At 37.3% G+C, this 13,379-nt stretch overlaps 1 protein-coding gene across 2 annotated transcripts in view; it reads right to left on the minus strand.

The window, feature by feature from the left end:
* TPR (translocated promoter region, nuclear basket protein) overlaps positions 1–13,358 on the minus strand; it is a 40,820-nt gene extending 27,462 nt beyond the window's left edge. Inside the window, exons 1-15 of one of the 2 annotated variants that reach the window (XM_063342918.1) lie at positions 13,147–13,358; positions 11,134–11,238; positions 10,582–10,655; positions 9,139–9,235; positions 8,665–8,768; positions 7,827–7,991; positions 7,014–7,106; positions 6,808–6,888; positions 5,260–5,347; positions 4,606–4,746; positions 3,530–3,621; positions 2,494–2,691; positions 1,928–2,035; positions 1,159–1,385; positions 140–303 (exon numbers count right to left, since the gene is read on the minus strand). In XM_063342918.1, coding sequence (XP_063198988.1) covers positions 140–303; positions 1,159–1,385; positions 1,928–2,035; positions 2,494–2,691; positions 3,530–3,621; positions 4,606–4,746; positions 5,260–5,347; positions 6,808–6,888; positions 7,014–7,106; positions 7,827–7,991; positions 8,665–8,768; positions 9,139–9,235; positions 10,582–10,655; positions 11,134–11,238; positions 13,147–13,297 — 1,888 coding nt within the window. In that variant the 5' untranslated portion in view covers positions 13,298–13,358. The remainder of the gene's footprint in view (positions 1–139; positions 304–1,158; positions 1,386–1,927; positions 2,036–2,493; positions 2,692–3,529; positions 3,622–4,605; positions 4,747–5,259; positions 5,348–6,807; positions 6,889–7,013; positions 7,107–7,826; positions 7,992–8,664; positions 8,769–9,138; positions 9,236–10,581; positions 10,656–11,133; positions 11,239–13,146) is intronic. The other variant, XM_063342917.1, reaches the window with a different exon arrangement.
* Between the last annotated feature and the right edge of the window lie 21 nt (positions 13,359–13,379).

Genomic DNA, 13,379 nt, shown 5'->3' on the forward strand with positions numbered 1-13,379 from the left:
TTTTCAGTGAGTAAAGGTAAAAGTTGAATATCAGATTAACAGAAGTTACTGGTACCATCACAGCACCATTACTGAAAACTTATAACAAATTACAACGTTGTTATTTTTCTTTTCAATGGCACAGAAACTTGATGCTTACCATGCAAAGGAATGATAGCTCCTGTGGTCTGTGCCAACAATATGCGGAACATATCACGCTGACGAACTATAGACTCAACAAGCTGCAACTGATGATGACGTGATTCGCGCAGTTTTTCCAGCTCATTGAGAGCTTCCTCAAGCTGACTCTGAAGCTCAGAAATTCTGAAACCAACAAAAGTTTTTTTTCAGTAACACGCCGAGCAAGGCACACCATGATGACACAACCCTTACGTTTTGTCACAAGTCTTTTAGTGTGCATTTATTGCATCTTTGAAAGTTAAGCATCGCTGAGACTTTTTGAGCAAACTTATAGGAAAATTGGTCTTTGAGCTTGCCATTTTGTAGATGACAAAGAAAGCAGGCCTCTTCCATGAAAAGCAGAGCAGAGGTAATTCTATTCACGTGAATAACTTCAAACAGGCAGTAGCATGAACAGAGAATCAAGCTAAGAACTTTTAATACAGAATTACATTTTCTGTGGGCTTTACAGGTAGTGAATTAGATATGCATGTATTCAATTTTATGTTCAGCTAAGGGGAATGAAAACTTAATCTTTTTCAAAAAACAGCTCTGTTCTGTGAAATCACATTCACTAATAGACTGACAATTATTTTTACTGAATGTCATAAGTTTGAAAGATTTTCCCAAAAATCTATTCTGATTACAAAAGGCTAGGGTTTCAGTGTGGGCTCTCATACCTCTCTGCACCTCTGGATTAAGAAAGTTTGTTTAGGAAGAATTTTTGAAGACATTATTTACATGGGCTGAATAAAAAACGATGAAAAGAAATTAAAGATATATAGCTATAGAGCCATTTTAATCTAAAAGCTAAAGACAATGTTCTTTAATAACATTTTGCCTTTATGAATTACACAGCTGCTCATGAGCATATCCGTGCTTACGTGTACATATGCACACAATTGCTAACAATCAGAAGCCAAAAAACTGAAGAGAGTCTGAATAAATCCCTGTTACTAGTTAGTATAAACAGTTTGCTAGAAGGAACAGATAATTTACTTAGATGACGTTGTTTCTTGCTCCTCTTTTTCTCTAGCCTCTCCCAGCTCACGAAGAGCCACCAAGAGACGTTGATTCTGCTGCTGAAGTTCTTCAATATTTCTGTAAGAGACTAGATGTTGAGAGATCACTTCAGAAGAGCTACTGATGTCAGCGGAGCTCACTTCTTCATCGCGAATCACATGATTGCCTCTAGCTTCTTCAAGTTCCATTAAAAGCACACGAATCTGAAAGACAACACTCTACCGTCAGTCTTGCAAACAGATTCAAAAGCTGGTTCCGAAAAACAATATACTAGAAATAAAGTACTTGGAAATTAAGTAAAATTTTTCCTACAACATACAAACCATTGCAATCAATAAATCCTCCTTGCAAGATAATTACATTATAGAAAAAACAGTTTGAAAAAAGGAAACCACATAAAAATCGGAAACAGATATTCTGTGTTCACTTCTGCAAATAGATCTCAGGACATTCCAATCAAATAAATACAGAAGTTACATATATACAAGTTTTCCATGTTAGATGTTTAACAATACTACACTACAGCGCACCACTCCTATCCAGTTAAACTTATTTTAATTTTGTAAGCAGAAATGTAAATATCACATTGTCCTAAGAAGCTTTTAACATCACTAAGGCTTTTATGACAATCAAAGTCTACACGACTGTGGCTGAACACAATGTTCAAGTAAACTTCAGCAATACAGCACCATATTAATAAATAAATTGCAAATAGCACATTTAACCATAGCAACATTTGTTCTACCTGCTGTGAAAGGTCTTTTACTTGTATTTCCAGTCTCTGGTTTTCTCTTTCAAGCAGAGAGGCATGCTTATTGGCTTTATCAGCATCCTCCTGCAATCGCTGGATTTCCTGCAAGCATACAAGCATTAAGAAGCACATAGCAATTAAACTCAAGACACGTTTCTTTCCAGACAGACAATATAATTTAGAGAGATATGCCTTGTGAATCAACTATGCTTTACTTCTTTGAAGTTACACTGCAAAGGTTAAATTCCACATACTTATGAATCAAAAGACACACTCTTTCATGCTATATTAGTGTACGTATTAAAATAATACATAATAAAATAAAATGGGAAGTAGGCACTGAAGTCCAATTTGTATAAAAAACTCTGAAAAATGTTGTTTCTGTAAAATACTGTGCACAGTCCGATAAAGCACAAGCTAGAAAGTTCAACAGATATTTTCCCACAATAGAAGTCGACTAAAAGATCCATTTTATACATTTACTAACAGTCATTAGGCTTAAGGAATTAAAAATCTGTTTTTTTCCCATAATTTTACATGCTCTTTTATTTTATACTGACCTTCATAGCTTGTTCAAGCTTTGCAGACAGACTAGCAACAGCTTTTTGGGAACGTTCAAATTCTTCACGCTGACGTTTTAGGATTGGTGCTTTGGCTTCTACTTCCTGCACTATTTCATCCAAATATTTATTGATCCTCTTATTCTCCAGCTTTTCCAAAAGCAACTGATCCTGAGTTTCTACATATGCATTGTACAGCTGCAAGAAAAGGTTTTTTGTTGTTTTTTTTCATACGTCTGTCAAGATGTATCAAAGAACCACATAATTCATACCTTAAGGCAGTACAATTTCATAAAACTCTAAACCAATTAATTCAGAGAAACAGTTGAGCTTTTATAAAAAAAAATGGTTTTAGTACTCAGACCATGGCAAAGCAGTTATCCCTATTAGTTTAAAAATGTCAAACGTTTATAATGCCACTGTATGTAATAAAAGAAGTCTACGTAAAATGGACAAATCTTCTGCAAGTTTAAGACAACAGAAATATAAAACTAGTATTGCAAAAGAAAGTGGCAAGCATGGAAGTAATTTAATGGGTGAACAGAATGACCAACAACAAACAACATGAAAATTACAATTGCATAAATAGAAGTGCAAAAAAACCCCAAAACCTAGAAGATGTATGATCTAACATTATGTTAATTTTTTTCTGCAAGTACAAGACAAATGCGCAGCAGTACAGATTAAAAATTTATGTAAATAAGCCAAAAAAAAAAAAAAAGAAACACCCCCGCCAAAAATGCATACAGAAAGTAAGTTTATGTGCGCAAAAAAAAAAAATGTATTTCAGAAAAAGAACAAAAAGACCCTACAAATGTTTTCACTGAATAAAGAAAAACGGTAAGGTATGTTGAAAAAAAAAAAATCCTAGTAACTTCACTGGTAAAGTCTATCTCAAATGCATGAAGATTTCATCAACTTCAATCAAGCATTACACCCCATCCAAACAGTGAATCAAGTCTTCACCCTTATATTATCAACGTATTTCTGTTGGCATTTCAAGGGCCTTGAAATTTCAGAGTTTCTTCTCACTTACCTCGGTTAATTTCATCCCAGGCTTGACTACTTTAGCTACTGCTGCAGCAGTGGGAGACATAGCTGCCAGCTCCTCCTCAGACAGTATGGCTCCTGGAGACATAACCCCACCAATTACCATTAAAAAGCTGCAATAATTCCCATCATAAATATTCTTTATTAATATAGTGTCTTCACACACTTTAGTGCTTTATAACGACTGCATTTTAAATTAGTATTTTAAGTCCTTAAAGTTACCGGTTTAAGAGTTTTCTGTAATTTACGTTATCCATATACACATGCAAGTGACCGGTATTATATACAATATTGCACGTCATACATTACCAAGTCTCTGATTAGTGTAATTTGAAATGCTGAAAAGCTTTTGCTATTAGACTCTTTAAATTTAGATCATTTCTGAATTGAAATAGTAGATTTCTTGGCAAACTGCAGGAGGTTTACAGTGGCAAAGCACTTGTTTACTTTCATTAAATTAAGACATAGAGACAGCAGATACACTTCATGTCTCTGTTCCTTCCCGATGTGCTCTCTCTTCCCTTTAGAAATTAGCTGTATGTAGGAAACAGACTCTTCTTCTCAACAAAAAAAATGACAGAACTAGAACACTGAATATTGAGCAAGATTTAATGTTAAATAGAAATTTAAGGACAGAGGTTTGTTTTCCATTGCTTTTTTTTTTTTTTAAGAGGAAAATAAGAATAGTTTATCAACCCCACTCGCCTCTCCAGAAAAGCATTAAAAGCATGATTCAGCCTTAAGGAAATGTTTTGTCTCTCTTGTCTTTCATGAGGTAAGTCACATTAACAAAAGAACTTCGAAAACCATTTTGATAGAAATGCATTTTCTAGTGGGGAAAAAATATACTTTATATATACATAGATATATAAAGTATATTTGCATACATATGTACACAAAAAAGCTTCTAAAATTCATGACTAGAACTGACCAAAGATGAATTAAGAATTACAATTAATGTACTTACTTCCTATAGAAATTCAGCATAGTATTTTCATGCAAGACTACTTAGGATAGAAAGCCTGAGGCTTTATGTATTTTAGTTCCCAGCGTTACCCCTACCTTTACGCTTTGTAGCCGACAGTAAATCATTAGCATTCTCCAGCTCCTTTTCCAGCTTACTGATCTTCTCTCTCAGTTCTTTTTCCATTACAGCTTTTGACTTTTCCACCTCAGCCAAATGCTCCTGGGTTGCTTTATTAGCTAAAATTAAATCAGACAAGTAGTTTGTTGTGGTTGGTTTGATTTTTTTTCTTTTTAAAAAGACCAAAATTTGCATATGTACCTTAAATTTTACTTTATCTGATCTGCAGAAGTTCATACTGATAAGAAAACTCAGTAGCATGAAGGAAGCATGAACTGCTGCCTATCACCTTTGCTTAGAAGAGGGCTAAAATATGAAGTGTCCTTTTACCAGTGAAGAGGAATCTAAAATGAGAAACTAAAATGAAGACGTAACTTGCAAAATTAGATCCTCTTATCAAGATGCAAAGTAAAATTTCCAGGTATATTTGAAGAAAGTTCTCCCACACACTCCCCACAAGTAAATTCAACTAGTCACATAAAACTTTTGTTACAAAGTGACTGATGTCTCCACCATCCCAAAAGCCTAATGAAGTTCCTTTCATAAACGCTCAATACCTATTTTTCAATGTGTCAACATACAATGGAGCGTAACTGTGCTGTTGCATTTGCTGTTTCTTGCTCACCGCTTACCTTCACCTGCCTCCTTCAGGAGCTTGTGCAGCTCTTCTACCGCTCCTGTCAGCTCATTGCTCTTCGCCTCCGAGTCATCAGCAGCACTCTAAATAAAAGCATTTTATATAACCTTTCATTATGTAATAATAGCAATTATTTTTTTGTAGGAAACTGACCAAAAATCATGAACATGCTGGTTTTTAATAAAACGCTAAAAGATACACCTAAACTGGACAATTCTCCTTCCACTTGGATTACGTCTCACTTTGATGCAAACTGCACATCTGAGAGTAAGAAGCGTCAGACACTGATCTCATATGACAAATCCAAATAAAACATATGCCCTTTAGCTGCTTTATAGCTGGTGCTGGCTTTGTTCCTTCTCTTCACTAAAGAAAATTTGGAGAAATTTTGAGTACTCAATTCTAATAATTCTAAAAAAATTGATATTTTTAGGGAATCTGCTATAAACGGTTTATGTTTCTTCGCTTCCAGTTAGAGATCTCACAAGCGCAAGACTGTACAATACTTCAGCAATTCTGCAAGGCAATTAGAGATAACTGAAATAAAGTTGATTCAACTTTTGCTAAACAGGGAAGCCTCAAAATAGGCTCCCGTGGGAGGGCACTCAATTTCTATGCTTTTAGTCTTGAGTAAGACAAATACGTCAACAGTTAGAAGTATATAGCAAACCCTGCATTAAGCAGAAGACAAACCTTTAAACCTCTTCAAACCACTGATTCTATAATAAAAGCATGAATGAAATAAAAAAAAAAAAACAAACAAAAGCAAATTAAAAGGTTAATGGTAATGCATTACACTCCTGAAAAGCTACCTATTGACTTGCGGTTCAATGAAGGCACATCAGTTTACATCTAATCAGACAAAATATTAATGTAGAAATCAAGCATTCTACCCGACGTAATTCTATGTCGGTATCTATGCAAGAAAACTCAGGAAGCAGAACTCATTAACCTGTGAATCTAATACACATAAACTAAAGAGTAATCAGTTGTCCCCTTCAGCTGACTTTGTCTTAGTCAATACGCTACAGGGTATTTTTCCATCTTTGAGCTTACCAAACAAAAATATTTGTTTAGATGGTACTTATTTGACACAAGAGATGATATTTAGCTGTGTCTTAATCAGATCACAAATGCTTGCAGTGTTATTTGAAATGAATTCTACTAACCAAGTGCAGAAAAATCTCTTGCATAGTCCCATTTTACATATGAACTTTTACCTCCCAATATGTTGTAAGACATAACCACATTCATACAATATGAAGCCTCAAAACAGCAAGCATAAAATTACTATTTTAACTCCTGTTTTGCTTAATCTACAAAACGATCCAAGCAATGTAAGATTTCAAATGCTGCCCAAGACAGCAACAAAGAAAACAACGTTCTGGATGTTTCACCATGTTTAGCAATGAAGTTAGTCTTTCCCACATCCCATACTTTGTGGGGAAAAAAACCCAAAAAACCTGATGTGCATTACATTTAAGGCTAAGATTCAGCCCCAAGGAATACTAATATATGCTTATAACAGAATCACTAAACTCACCTTATACAAGTTGGATAATTTTATGTGGGCATTCAGTTCATTGTGGAATCTCTCCTCCATGCCAGCTTGCTGTTCTTTTGCCTAGTAAATTAAAGAAGAGACAGAGTGGGGAAGCATTCCACTATTTCTAGTTCATACATTTTGTTTTTTTAACTGTAATGCAACTGTAATGCTGTTACATGTACACTTGTACAAAGTTCTCTTACCTCCTTCAGTTTATTCAAAAGGTCTTCCACATGCTTCTGGAGATTTTCATTTGACTGTTTTAAGCTGTTTACCTGTTCCTCCATTCTGGAAACCTGTTCAAAGAATAAATGAGAACATCATGTATAAATTTGTCTTTCCAACCCACTTGATTTTGGAAAATGCCCATCTCAATGTTTTTCACTTTAAAAAAAAGTTCCAGAAAGAGCATAAATGGTTACATTTTCTAACAGTCTTTGCTCCCACCCATTCAGCTAAATGAAAAAGTGAGGGTCCCCAGATTGCTCCAATTACGTATAACCACATAAACCCCTGAGCCTCAGTGCTGCTAAGTGCCACAGAAAACCCGACCGATTGCCGCAGTTAAAGAAACTGCTCAGGTACCCAAACAGAAGCTGACCGAAGCTGAATATTTTCAAAATACTGCCGCTGATTCTGCCATGTATTTTGCTAGAAAACAAAAATACCATCACACCACTCTGCAAACAATATTAAGCCAGATTCTTCTGCCCCCTCCCCTTATTAAGAATTGTATTCCCATACATTTTAATACCATTATACACTTTTGTTACCAGCGACTCCAAAATTTCTAGCTTAGAACTAAAATCTTTGACTTTTCTATTTTCGATAATGGTAACTATACATATTCCTTAAATATCAGAAGTTAAAAGAACATCTCCCTATTAACTGCAAAATCTACTTTTAAAAAAATTTTTACTCCAAAACAGTTAATAAAGTACTTGGCTTTGTTCAATACAGTAAATCAGGAAATATGATTTATAAGAAATGGCAAAAGCACTCAGCTATTACACTACCTCCTCCTTCTTGTTCTCTAGATTACACTTAAGCTCCAAGATTTCATTGCCCTTCTCCCTGGCAGTATGTAGAAGTTCATCTGTTTTGGCTTTCAACTCAGTGTTCAGCCACGTGTTTTGATTCTGTAGCAGTTCTTTTTCTTGCTCCAACCTTTTCTCACGGTACTAAAAAGAAAATTGCATAGTGTAATTGTACTGGTTACACAGAAATTAAAGCAGCCAGCTAATCAAAGTTCTATGATCAGAGTAGGAGTAACAAAAACTTACCATGATTTGGTAAGTAGCACCAAATGAGTGGCAGTGTTCTTTATTACATTGGTAAAACTAACTTACTACTCTCAAACTACAGAGAACTTCTTGAAACTTGAGTTAGCTTCTCAAAGTTTATGTTAGCCATATCTATTTAAAAGAAATAAGTTATCAAATTTTTCCCCCCTCTTTTTTCCTTTCCTCCTGTCTTTCAGTTCTTTATGGACTTTCTTCAGCCCACAGAGAAATGGTGCAGGCTCACAAGTAATTATTTTTCTCCTTTGTACCTGACTTTATGGATCTGGAGTCCTTCTTCCTAGTAAGCAGAAGCAGCCACCCCTGCCACCACCACCACCACCAAGGAGGCTTCAACATGCTTGCCCAACTGGATGCCCCCTTGCCTTCTAAAAAAGTCTGTCTCCCTTCCGGTCACTGCCATCAATTTTATAATAATATAATTTGATATAAATAACAGGAGTACACTTGACCTACTTTCAAAGTAAAAAATGACAAAATTATGATTACATCACACATTAACAACTACTTATTAGAACATTAACACATACGATGCACATAAAGCACTACTCACCTTCACGGAAACATCTGATGTTTGAAGTTCATCCAACTTTAACTGAAGCTTCACCTTTTCTGTGTTCGCTTCTGTAAGCTTTTCATTTAAGCGTTTAACATCCTCTGGAAGAGGGAAACCAGTGTTAAGAAAAGCTAATTGTAGAACCAACAGTTTTAATTACTGAGCTTAATTAAATTGTAAAGAATGAGAACAGAAAAGATATAAAGTATATAATTGTATATTGTGCAATAAGATCTTGTATAATGTATGATTTTACATCTACAAAACCAAGCATCAAACTGCTGTGTTTTTTCTGCAATTAGCAGGTAATTTCCTGCCTTGTTCCCTCTTCTCTAAATACTGTTTCCTGCTAATCCATTATTTGGTGCTGCCTATACAAACTGGATCCCCCATGCCAGTCCGATTGTTCAAGCAGGTCTTTTATTTAGCAAGATCATGTGAAGTATTTTGTTATTATGTTCTTGGCTATACCATTTAAATGCTCAACTTCTTGAGATCGTCTTTCACTTGTTCGAACCAAATCTCTCTTTTCAGCTTCCAGTTCTTCTTTTTCTCTACTTAAATGGCTCTGAAAAAAATTGCAAAAAAGCAATAAAGAAATGTGATCAGCTTTCTATAGTCACTATTTACACTTACTATCACAGAGAAGCATGCTAAACAACAGTAAGTCACCCCAGTCAACTATACTGACTGAAAACTGGGATAAGATGCTTTTAGAGTGGGCAGCCGAATCAGTCTAAACTACATAGTATGAAAGCATGGCTGCTTTCACTTTTTCTATCACGTTAGGATATATAATTTAAATAAATGCAGGTTATTCTACCTCTTTCTTCCAATGCCTAACAGCCAACACGCTTCAACTAATGGTTTTTTTCCCCATAAATCATTCTGGTAACTAATGTCTAGCTGGCCCTTTGTGCATAAATGTGAAACGCCATTATCACATAAGATTAGAGAGCAAAGATGAGAGAATTATCATGCAGCTTTCAAGACTGGCATACTGAATGGGCAGTTTTCATGCCTTTGTTTTTCAATTGGCAGAGAGAGGTACAGACTGACAGAAGACTCCCTCTGGTTCTACCTGTATTTGAATGAAGATCAGAATGAAAACTGTTGAACTTAGACATGACGAAATGAACTAACAACCTAAAAGAAATCCAAAACAAAGAATGGGAACCGTTCAAGAATGCATCTGATTTTAGTACCCTTTGGAAGACAGCTTTGATAGTTAAGACTTCATTGAAACAGTTTTACTTGCTTAAATAAAGGACGTAAGAGAGTAACCAAAGAATGAACACATGCAAAAAATCAAAATCAAATAAAAGTCAACAGGCTACAGTACTGCCTCTGTCTTTTAAGATGTCAAATCAAACCATTTAGGCCCAGGTAAGTCCCTCTGGGAAATAATCACATCCATTTTCTCACTGTGGATAAAACAGTCTAATAATAATATTTTTGCTTCCCACTCCAAAATTAGTGTTCTGCTCGACTGGTCAGCTGAAGTGGCTCATCCCACAACCCCATAATTTTTGAGTATAATGCAAGGAAAACTGTGCCTCTGTATGTGAAAAGATGGGGGAAAACTAGGATTCCTCTTTACACCTTTGTTCAATTTTTGAGGTTCGCCTTAAAGTCACTTCAGAAAAGGTTTCAGCTAAAATGAAACAACCTATCCAAACTGAAATAAAAGCATCTGCTCTGACATACGTTCACCTGTAATTCAGTTTTCTAGAAGACCAGCATTTCCTTAAAAAACCCACACAATTTTCCTGTACGCACACCCATACAGACATGCAAATATGTACATCAGCACATATTTGTACTGATATCGATGCAGTCCAGTTTGGAACTTGATTGCTGCAATGACACAACTGAACCAAAGTTTTTCAACTCATAGTCAAGTTCTTCCAGTACCTGAATGGCTGCATTACGATCCTGAGCAGCTTCGAGTTCTTTATTTTTCTCATTCAGTGACTTCAACTGTTCATCTGTTGGATAAAAAGAAAGCCCAGTGAGGTATCTCCATCGTAACATAATGACAGAATTCACTCTCCAAATGCAATTAAGCCTAAGTTTCCCTTAACAACATGAAGAAAAAAGAAAAAAAAAAAAAAGAGAAAGAGAAGAATTCAAGACTTCACTATGGATGAACTAGGTAGTACTGTGGCAAACTAATGCAATCCTTAGAGCAGAGGCATTTATTGTGAAGATCAATAGGTAACCCACTACATTACTATTATTTAAAAAGTCAGAAAGCAACTTCTTCTTTTCCATTAGAACAAAAATTCCATTTAAAAAAAAGCAGATTTGGATGCAAAAGCAAAACATCTCTCTACTTCTGGAAATAACAGATGTAGTTGATGGATGGATTTTCAAACTCTATTTAAAACTTAAAGTATTTGAGCATAACATTGTGCTGAAGAATGAATATCCTGTCCAATCTTAAGAACGTGCAGTTATACTTACGAAGTCTTTTAAGCTCCTCACGGAGAGTTTGACATTCTTGTGTCTCATTTACAAGTCTCTCCTGACTTTGAGCCAGACGCTTTTCTACTTCAAAGTACTGTTGTTCTGCAAAATAACAATGTTATCTCAATTTCACTTAATAAACATTTCTTTTTCTTTCTCACCTGTACCAAGGACTTCTATTAATGGACACCTGCATTAAATAATGGTACTTATAAAGAAAATATCTAAAAATATTAAGACTACACTAGAACTTGAAGAAAAAAAGTCTTTCTGAAGATGCATTTCCACATTGAATTAACACTGTTTAAAATATTTTATTGCATGGAAAGGGATACGTTTCCAGAAATGATCCATAAAATAACAGCCTAATCTTTAACATTTTTGATGTAGGTAGAGAATGTTCTATCAGCAGAATTATAGAGTGTGGTCTCAGCTACATCAACTTAAAGCTTCTTTTACCTGTAGCACATTTCTATACACATGCAATAAAATCCATATAACCCTAGGTATAAAGAGATTTGATTTAGAAAATTTGTAGTGAACTCTTCTTAAAATGAAAACTCTTGTGCTCTATCCTGCATACCCCACAGCACTGACAAAAATAATTACATCTACATTTTGGTTATCTGAAACAGTAACTGTGTCACAGAGCTTAACTGTAAAATACTTAGTAAAAGCAGAACTAATCTCACTCTCAGGCACAGCAAGCTCCTAAGGAAGTACTAAGGAATTTTTATTTATCTTACGGTTCCTACCATATCTTAGAATTTCAAATAACGCTGCCCCTTCCACCCACATGAGAAGAAGGGACCTGAAAAAGACTAACCTGCTAAAATTTGGGGGTTACCCTAATTCACACTACACTTTATGAATTCACCTTGGCAAGATTCTTATCACGAAAGAGAAAGAAAGGTTGAAGGAAAGGTGGAAATAAAGTATGTTACCTATCCCATAAACCAACTCATATTCAAAACTCTGACAAATGCTTACACTTATCTACGCTCTTTTATCATTTTTACTCCAGTTCGCTACTGGTATTATTTTTCTATGATCAAGTAACCTCCAAACCAATATGAAAAAAAAGGTAGATTTAGATGAGATATTAGGAAGAAATTCTTTCCTGTGAGGGTGGGGAGCCCCTGCACCAAGCTGCCCAGAGAAGCTGTGGCTGCCCCATCCCTGGAGGTGTTCAAGGCCAGGTTGGACAGGGCTTTGAGCAGCCTGGTCTGGTGGGAGGTGTCCCTGCCCCCAGGGCAGAGGGTGGCACTGGGTGGGCTTTAAGGTCCCTTCCAACCCAAACCATTCTATGATTTTATCAGGGGCACTTTACGGAAACATTATTGTCTTCAACGTGGAAAGACTATTTGAAAGCTGGGTAAACAAAACACTATTTCTCTTCCATGCAAGGATCAAAGCAGACTGAAAGGCTTGTTAAAAATCTGATTAAAAACCGGTTTTTAAGCCCATTTTGAATGCAGTTTTAACCCTGAATAGTCCTTTGCAAAAGAACAAAAAAAGTAAAAAAAAAAAAACAACAAAAAAACCACAAAAAACCAGACTCCTCTTGCCAAGGGAAAGTGAGAGAAAATACCCTATCACATCTCACCCGAAGGGCCCCTTCCCAGCCAACGGACACAGCCCCGCCTCAGGGCCCCTTCCCAGGCGGGGGGCGCACATATCCCCCGCACAGGCCCCAGCTCACCCCCTGAAAGCGTTTCGAAGACAACACGGACGCGTCAGGCCCAGCCCCACCTCCCTGGCTCCTGAAGGGGACCGCGGCACTGCTCCTCGCTAAAAGCGCATCGGAGGCGGGGGGGGGACCCAACCCGACCCCAGCCTACACGAACCCTGCCAGCCCGCCGCCCCTGCCCGGGCACCGGGACGAGCAGATACCGCTCAACCCTTGGGCAGCGCAGCCCCCTCCGCACGGAGCACCCCGGGGCCTGCCCCGTCCCCGCTGCCCCTCGCCTCCGTTCCCGTCCTCCCGGCTTCCCCCCTCCCCAGACTCACCACTGTCCACCTTGAAGCGCTCATGCCTGGCTCGGAGACCGTCGATCTCACTCTGCTGGTCGGCCAGGAAGCGCTCCAGCTTCCCCTGCACCGGCTTGGGCAGCTTGGAGAGCTCGGCCCGCTCCAGGAGCTGCTGCAGCACGGCCGCCATCTTGGAGGCAGGCCAGGGCACCGCTGCGCCTTCCGGCCGGGCCGCCACCGACGGCCACGCGCCCCACGGCGCAGCCGCCACC

This window comes from Chroicocephalus ridibundus, chromosome 8 (assembly GCF_963924245.1).
Source record: "Chroicocephalus ridibundus chromosome 8, bChrRid1.1, whole genome shotgun sequence".
NCBI lineage: Eukaryota > Metazoa > Chordata > Aves > Charadriiformes > Laridae > Chroicocephalus > Chroicocephalus ridibundus.